The sequence below is a fragment of the Erpetoichthys calabaricus genome, chromosome 18 (genome assembly GCF_900747795.2).
Source record: "Erpetoichthys calabaricus chromosome 18, fErpCal1.3, whole genome shotgun sequence".
NCBI lineage: Eukaryota > Metazoa > Chordata > Cladistia > Polypteriformes > Polypteridae > Erpetoichthys > Erpetoichthys calabaricus.
Genome location: NC_041411.2, coordinates 36,528,138 through 36,536,742, shown reverse-complemented (window position 1 = coordinate 36,536,742; position 8,605 = coordinate 36,528,138). Strand labels below are relative to the sequence as shown.

Here is an 8,605-nt window from a genome sequence, read left to right as displayed (position 1 = left end):
TCAGTTGTTGTGGACGGCCTGCTTTCAGTCGATTTCCAGCAGTGCCATACTCTTTCTGTTTCTTAATGACTAATTTAACTGGACTCCAGGGGATGTTCTTGTCTACGTCCCCTAACTTGTGCTTTTCAGTCCTCTTTTCACAGAGTTCCTTGGAGTTTTCTTGTGTTTTCATTGTGTAGGTTAGGCCACCAAGGTGACTTGCCACAAGCTGGCCCTTCCAGATCAGGTGCATTTAGATGACAAACTGAACGCCTGCACTGGTGCTCTCCATTGAACTAATATGTGAGTTCTAAAACCAGCGGGCTGCACCAGTGAGGATTTACTTGTGTCATTAACACCACTTTGCAGAGATTTGTTTCACTTTGACATTAAAGAATCTTTTTCTCTTGATTAGTGTCAAAATGAAAAAAATAAATATACTGAAAACCTCATAGGGGGTGAATACTTTTTATAGGCACTGTAATTGTAATTCAGTTCATTTTGCAAAGCATGCTTCCACTTAAAAAGTCCAGTTCACCATACACTATAGAGAATGTCAGGTTGCTATGTTTCTGTCATTCCAACAGATGGCACGTCACAATCATTAGCACTGCTTTTACAAATCCCATACTAAATGGCATGTAAAAGAGATTTATGCATTGCATTTGTCATTACAACAGATGGTGCATCACAAACATTAGCACAGCTTTTACATATACCATACTAAATGGCATATTCCAGTAGCAAATGCAATGCAGATGACAGATCAAAAACATTTGAAGTAAAAAATGCATTGCATTTGTCATTCCAGCACAAGGCACATCACAAACATTAATACTGCTTTTACAAATCCAATACCAAATGGTGTACAACAGGGGTATATGCATTGCATGGTACACAGCAAACATGGATGTTGAAGTTTTGAAAGAAGCCTGGATCACAGACAGACACCAAGGACACACAATGTCCAAAAGCACACGTGTGTTTATTCTACACTTCTTTCTTGCACACAACACAGTGCCCAAAATAGTCACAACAACTCAGTCCTTAACTATACTTTACTTTGTTTCTTTGTTCCGCCGCCTCTACTCCCCTCCTTGCAAGATTCGTCTTCCTCCTCCCGACTCTGGCTCCCTGAATGGAGTGAGGCGGCCCCTTTTATAATGTACCCGGTTGTGCTCCAGGTGCTCCCTGATGACCTTCCTGCAGCACTTCCTGGTTTGGTGGAAGTACTGCATACCATGGCTTCTGATCCATCCAGGCACCCCCTGGCGGAGGCCATAGGTGTACATCAGGTCTGAAGACAACCATTTGGCCTGCTTAAGCTGAGCTAGTAAGTCTCTTTTCTAGAAGCAGCTGTACACATGAAGGTAAGGCTGTAGACATTGGGTGCTATCAAGCAGGTAAACCTAAAACTCGTACAAATGACATAGTTAACAAGAACTATAACACAGGTAAACCAAAATAATGAAGACAGGAACTTCCATGATAATATACTCAAGATATAATGCTAAGAGTACCTAGTTGGGGTGGTTGCCATATTCCCATAAGAGTTAGCAGTTGAGGTGAGTTACCATCAACAGGCAGCAGCACGGCAAGTGGGCACCTGCTTTTTTGATGGGCACAGGTGTAGCTCAGGTCTGAAGACAAGTGTTTGGCCTAATAAGTCTCTTTGCTTAAAGTGGATGTCCATATGCAGGTAAAGCTGTACACGTGGGGCACTATAAATCAGCTATTTTAAAGAACAGGTAAGTTTTCACGATAGAACGATGACCGAGCTAAAATACAAGCCCAGGATGTTGGAGTTTACAACTGCACCAACTTACCAAGAAAATCCTGTAGATTTCTTTGATATATACAGTACACTTTAGGGTGTGAATTCAATATGGAGTTGGAATTAAATTAATTGGAGGCAAAATCTCTTGTACTTCCATTAGTTTTGTGAATCACTTTGTTGTCAGAGGCAGAAGTAAAAAAAAAATCGGCTCCTTACCACTAGCCTGGCATCAAGAAGAATGGAAATAAGGAAGCCTGGTTACCCAAAATCTACAGACGCCTTAGCGAGGCATGGACTGAGAGAATTGGGGAGTGTATCAGATGGGCTGTTGTGCCATTCTGTCGGTCACCCGTATTTACAGTTCATGCTCTCAATGTAATTGTACTTGTCTTTCATTTTGCATCATGAGATGAGGGTTCAACTCAACACTAATGGACTGTGCAAGAGACATATTTTAGAGTCCAAAAACATACGGGCAAATACACAAGTTGCATCTGCCCATCGCGGCCAAATAGTGAGACGGTTTACCATACAGTAAAGTTGCATGTTCTGCTTCTGGTAATTCTTTGTGCCAACTATGTGGAGAAGGACTGCTGAAAAGTTGTTAAACTAATTTAATTTTATATTGCGTGGATTAGGTATAATGTGCAGTGAGAAATAACTGTTACAACCACTCAATACATTTTATTGTATTTGAGGTTGGTGTGTGGATCCCAATGCCCCAGTGCAGTGATGGGGATGCTGTGCTGTAAAAGTTGTATTGTCCTTCAGATGAGATTTAAAACTGAGGTCCTGGTCATAAAATATCCCTGCACATCTTTCATAAAGAGTAGGGTGTACAGGCTAAATTAGCCACCTTTGCCTGGTCATTCCGGTCCCCAAGTACCCCCTACCATCCCTAACTGGTTAACTTCCTCTCTCATCACTTCACCACCTAATAGATGATGTGTGATGAGCAGGGCCAGTGCTTGGTTATTTTGCACCCTAGGCCAAGCTTATTAGTGCACCAACCGACTGTTTGGTAGCTAACCCATGCTGCTGGGTTTTTCCTCCCTTATGATCTACACCCTAGGCGAATGCCTAATTCACCTTAATGGTGGCACCGGCCCTGGTGGTGAGCATACAGGTGCAAAAATGGCTGTTGTTGCATAATTCAGGTGGATGCTACAGATTTATAGTGGTTGACGTGGCTATGTAAAGTGCTTGAAAAGCACTATATAAATGCAACAACTTCATTTTTAATTCTCCAATTCTCAAATTCCACACATAGTTACACTTTAAACGGGGTGGCCAGATTTGACAGGAACTATACGGCCCAATCACAGTAAAAATCCCATCCAATTCTATACAATCTAGCCCAGTATTGGAGCCATTTCAAGTAAGTAAATTGACACCCAATTACACCTTTCTACCCCCAACCTGCAAACATCAGTGAATGTCAGTCCTCTGATTGACCAATTGGCCCCTAATCTACATGTGTAGGGGGGGCCAGATAGTTCAAATATGAGAGAATTTTTCCCAAATGACGGAGGTCCGGTGATCCATCTCACAGAGTGAAACCTTCAAATGGATTTCTTTAAATAAATATGATGAACCGTAGAAAAGATTTGACAAGAACTCATTTGTCTGTGTGTGTTGCATTTTTTTTTTCTTTCTGGTGAAACAACATAACAGACACTAAAGGAAAAAAAAACTTTAAAGATTGTTTCCACATTGAAGAGGAAAAGATGTTAAGAGACTGAATATTTTGGTGGTATGGCGGTAAGTGTTGTGATTTTAAAGGTTTGCTGTGCCTGTTGGAAGGACGTCACCTCTGTTTGTGGGATCCCATCTGGGGTAAGCAAAGGGGACATCGGTTTTTAGAAGGAAGTGATGTGGCTCATTGGTTTTTAGAAGATTTCTGCCTTTTCGGACATTTGTTTTACAGGATTATTTATTGTTTAATGGATTTTATACTCCATGAGCACCTGTTTTTATTGGGATTTATTATTTAATAATTTACTGATTTTGTCTTTCCACTACATCTTGTCTGTATGTGTCCTCATTGCCCATCACGTTATCGAGAGCTTCAGGTTCAATCTGACAGGGACTGTGGAGCTAACCCGGAACTGTCACACACTTAAATACTATGATTTTGAACAATGGCTAGGAACAAAGTGTTTTTGGGTTGATGGCTATGACACATCAGAAATATGAACTTTTGACAGGGCATTCTTTTCATTTCTCTTAATTTATCATACCATATGATTAAACTAGTGTTTGCTTGTTTGTTATCAGCACACTGGTTGGACATAACCACTGTTCATCAGTCCAATAGGAATGTGCCATTTTGTTCCCACTGAATCTAATTGAAGGTTGAATAGCTTTGTTATTAGAGATTTAATGAGTGATAAAAATGATCTTTCAATGGATTTATAACAATCTGACTCAGCTCAGAGGGATTAAATGTGTATATCCTATATACATATATAATATACACTGTGTGTATATGTATGTATGTATGTGTATATATATATATATATATATATAATATAAAAAATATGTGTGTATATATAAACTGGGATATCCTGCAGGGATCTTATAGTGAGAACATTGAGGAGGTTGTTGACTGCACTACTGACTGCATCAACTTCTGTATGGTCATTGTAGTTCCAGTAAGAACTGTACGCTGCTATGCTAACAACAAGCCATGGATTACAAGTGACATCAAGGGCCTTTTGAACCAGAAGGAAAGGGCTTTTAAAGACGGTGATCAGCATGAGCTCAAGCGCGTGCAGAAGGAACTCCGAGTCCAGCACAGGGTGGCGAAGGAGCAGTACAGGAGAAAGCTGGAGCAGAAATTGCAGAATAACAGCATGAAGGAAGTGTGGGATGGGATGAAGGTCATCACTGGCTGCAGCTCGAAGCGGGGTGCCACCATCGAGAGAGATGTGGAGAGAGCAAACCAGATGAACAACTTTTTTAATAGGTTTGACCACCCTAACCCACTCTCACCTTGGAGTACTGCACCCTCCACCCATCCTTATGCTGATACCAGCATAGGAGTTTACCCCAACCCACAATTACAGCAGCCCAGGTAAGCAGAGAGCTGAGGAGACTTTGTGCTAGCAAAGCAGCGGGTCAAGATGGAGTATCGCCACGACTGCTGAATGCCTGTGCATTGGAGCTGGGGAGTCCTCTCCCCTGTTCCAGGCTCAGGTTGAACATGTACTGTAGAGTCCCGAGGCTTTGGAAAACATCTTGCATCACCCCAGTCCCAAAGGTATCACATCCTAGTGAGCTGAATGACTTCCAGCCTGTCGCTCTGACGTTGCATGTGATGAAGACCATGGAGCGGCTGCTGCTTCACCACATGAGGCCACAGGTCCGTCACGCCCTCGACCCTCTGCAGTTCGCATACCAGGAGAAGTTGGGAGCGGAGGATGTCATCATCTACATGCTACACCAATCCCTCTCCCACTTGGACAGAGGCAGTGGTGCTGTAAGAATTATGTTTCTAGACTTCTCTAGTGCCTTCAACACCATCCAACCTCTGCTCCTTAGGGACAAGCTGACAGAGATGGGAGTAGATTCATACCTAGTGGCATGGATCGTGGACTATCTTAAAGACAGACCTCAGTATGTGCGTCTCGGGAACTGCAGGTCTGACATTGTGGTCAGCAACACAGGAGTGCCGCAGGGGACTGTACTTTCTCCGGTCCTGTTCAGACTATATACATCAGACTTCCAATACAACTCGGAGTCCTGCCACGTGCAAAAGTTCGCTGACGACACTGCTATCGTGGGCTGCATCAGGAGTGGGCAGAGGAGGAATATAGGGACCTAATCAAGGACTTTGTTAAATGGTGCGACTCAAACCACCTACACCTGAACACCAGCAAAACCAAGGAGCTGGTGGTGGATTTTAGGAGGCCCAGGCCCCTCCTGGACCCTGTGATCATCAGAGGTGACTGTGTGCAGAGAGTGCAGACCTATAAATACCTGGGAGTGCAGTTGGATGATAAATTGGACTGGACTGCCAATACTGATGCTCTGTGTAAGAAAGGACAGAGCCGGCTATACTTTCTTAGAAGGCTGGCGTCCTTCAACATCTGCAATAAGATGCTGCAGATGTTCTATCAGACGGTTGTGGCGAACGCCCTCTTCTATGCGGAGGTGTGCTGGGGAGGCAGCATTAAGAAGAAAGACGCCTCACGCCTGGACAAACTGGTGAGGAAGGCAGGCTCTATTGTAGGCACGGAGCTGGACAGTTTGACATCTGTGGCAGAGCGACGGGCACTGAGCAGGCTCCTATCAATTATGGAGAATCCACTGCATCCACTAAACAGTGTCATCTCCAGACAGAAGAGCAGCTTCAGCGACAGACTGCTGTCACTGTCCTGCTCCACTGACAGTGAGGAGATCGTTCCTCCTCCACACTATGCGATTCTTCAATTCCACCCTTTGGGGGGAGTTTGGCGGTAAACGTTAACATTATTCAAAGTTATTGACTGTCTGTATACCTGCATTGTTATCAATCTTTAATTTAATATTTTCTTTATTAATCCCAAGGGGAAATTCACATACTCCAGCAGCAGCATACCGATAAAGTATCTATCTATCTATGTATGTAAATGATGTTAATCTCTGACTAAAACAGAAATATTTTATAGTTACCTGTATATAATAAGCATACTGTCCCTTGATAATAATAAATCCATATTTAAACCCTTTTTTTAAAATTTGTAATACATCATTCTTGCATTTGTTATAAAAATCCATATATACAGTATTTCCATATATATATATATATATATATATACTGTATATATATATATATATATATATATATATATATATATATACTGTATATAAATCCATATTTTAAACTTTTATTTTTTTAATTTGGAATACACTGTCATTCTTGCATTTATTATCATTTTCAAATATTTGTTAAAACATTTAATCATCAAATAAAACGTAAACATGATTATTGCAATCACAGAATAGGCAATGCATCATTAAAAAGATAATACAACCTAACAGTTAATTACTCTACATTTTCAAAAATATGCCAACAAAACTTTAATAGCAGATGCTTAGGAAATGCCCTCACCTCTGGGCTGTCTGAACCTGACTTTCAAATGTTTCATGTGTTCATTTGAGTGCTTTGATTTCGCACGGAAGACCTGATGTAAACATCATTTCCCATAATTCTCTCCAAGAGGAAAACTTAATTTCCCACAATCCATCCACAGCGAGGGCCTCGGAGCTCTCTTGTGGACTACATTTTCCAGCGTACAGCAAAGAATGTTTTCAGGCCGAAAGAAGGAAGTATTTTGAACTTCTTTTCCCAGAAGCCAATGTGTACCTTGCTGACGACATTTATTTGCATAAACAACTGTGGAAAGGGTTGACGTTCTGAGAGCTTTTGGATTTACATTTGTGTCCTCTTATGAAAAATAGTGATGGAAACTTGAAAACAAAGAGAAGTGTTTTTGAGCTGCGAAATAAGGCGGCCTGCCTGAGGACTGAATCACTATGCGGTAGCGCTTTGTGCGCTCTTCCCGGTGATGGGAGGGGAGTTTGGCCGGGTTGGGCATCGGATTCTGCGAGCCTACACCAGCCCCGCCATGCTCCGAGGCAACCTGACCACCGGCTTCGGCCCGACGAGCCGGCCGCCCTCCCGGGGATGCGAAAATGGTGCACTTATGGACGACTTTGGCATCTTCCTACAGGGGCTGCTGGGGGTGGTGGCCTTCAGCACACTAATGTGTGAGTATGGGGTTTATTCCGTTGGGGAACCAAGACAGCCCAGATTTGGCTAAGGAGGACTAGGGTACCTCTATAAGATTCAGTTCTAAAGTTTTATAGCCAGAGTAACGCCCCGCATTTTGGGCACGGATGTGCCGGCACAGCATAGTGCTGCTAGTTGTCTTTTTCGTTGGGGCACCCAGTCGATAAATTCGAATTATGAGGTACATGAAGCTAATTTTTAGGGACTTCCAATTCTGCCAGTGTCCATGAAGAATAAAAGAATTTAGATATCAGATATATTTGTAAGTTAAAAAGCATTATGTTTTTTATTAAACTGCACAACTTGACATGTATGTCTGTTGGTGGTTGACGTGGCTTTGGTGTATGCTGTGTTAAGATGTCATCATTTCAATTACAGGTCTTGCTGTATTTATGCTCATTTAGCATATGGTTAACAGTGTAACAAGCAGCCTGAACCAAGACTACCTTTGTAGAAGTGGATTTAATGATGTTGTGTTCCTGCAGATTCTTCTTTTTAGTTATCGGTTGCCTTTATCAGCTGGAACACCACATTATTCAAAATTTTACTCAGTTTTAATTTTCTTATATTTTTTTTTGCCCAATTGAACTCTTTTGACAGGTGTTTTTATTGTGTGTGTCATTCCCAAATTTTCTGAATTTTTCCAGTTCATGGTTAGGGGTACAAGGCCAGAACAATCTATGGATGGGACAATTTACTATTTTTAGTAAACCTAATAAATCGAAATCAAATCAAATTATTATTAACATATAATTATAGACACAGTAATATGCAATGAAATGTTTAGTTGCTGTACACCATGACTGCATTAAAGTAAAATGTAAAAGAACAATAAATTTATGATTTACTTTATAGATATCGATTAAAGTCTGCATATTGAATGACAGTATGGGAGTTGGTCCCAAGCCTGTGGAGGGTTGGAGTAAGGGAAGGCATCCGGCCATAAAAATCGTGCTGAAACCTATAAAACATTAACCCCACATAGAAGTGGGAAAGAGGAAGAAGGATTATATTAAATTAATGTTTATGTTTGATCACTCAGTAAATAATGAATATATTAGAAACTTAAGACA

General features: G+C 41.4%; 1 protein-coding gene across 1 annotated transcript in view; it reads left to right on the top strand.

The window, feature by feature from the left end:
- Window positions 1-7,130: 7,130 nt before the first annotated feature.
- LOC114668767 (store-operated calcium entry regulator STIMATE-like) overlaps window positions 7,131-8,605 on the top strand; it is a 45,156-nt gene continuing 43,681 nt past the window's right edge. Inside the window, exon 1 of the mRNA XM_028824697.2 lies at window positions 7,131-7,510. Within this exon, the coding sequence (XP_028680530.1) occupies window positions 7,309-7,510 (202 nt within the window). The 5' untranslated portion in view covers window positions 7,131-7,308. The remainder of the gene's footprint in view (window positions 7,511-8,605) is intronic.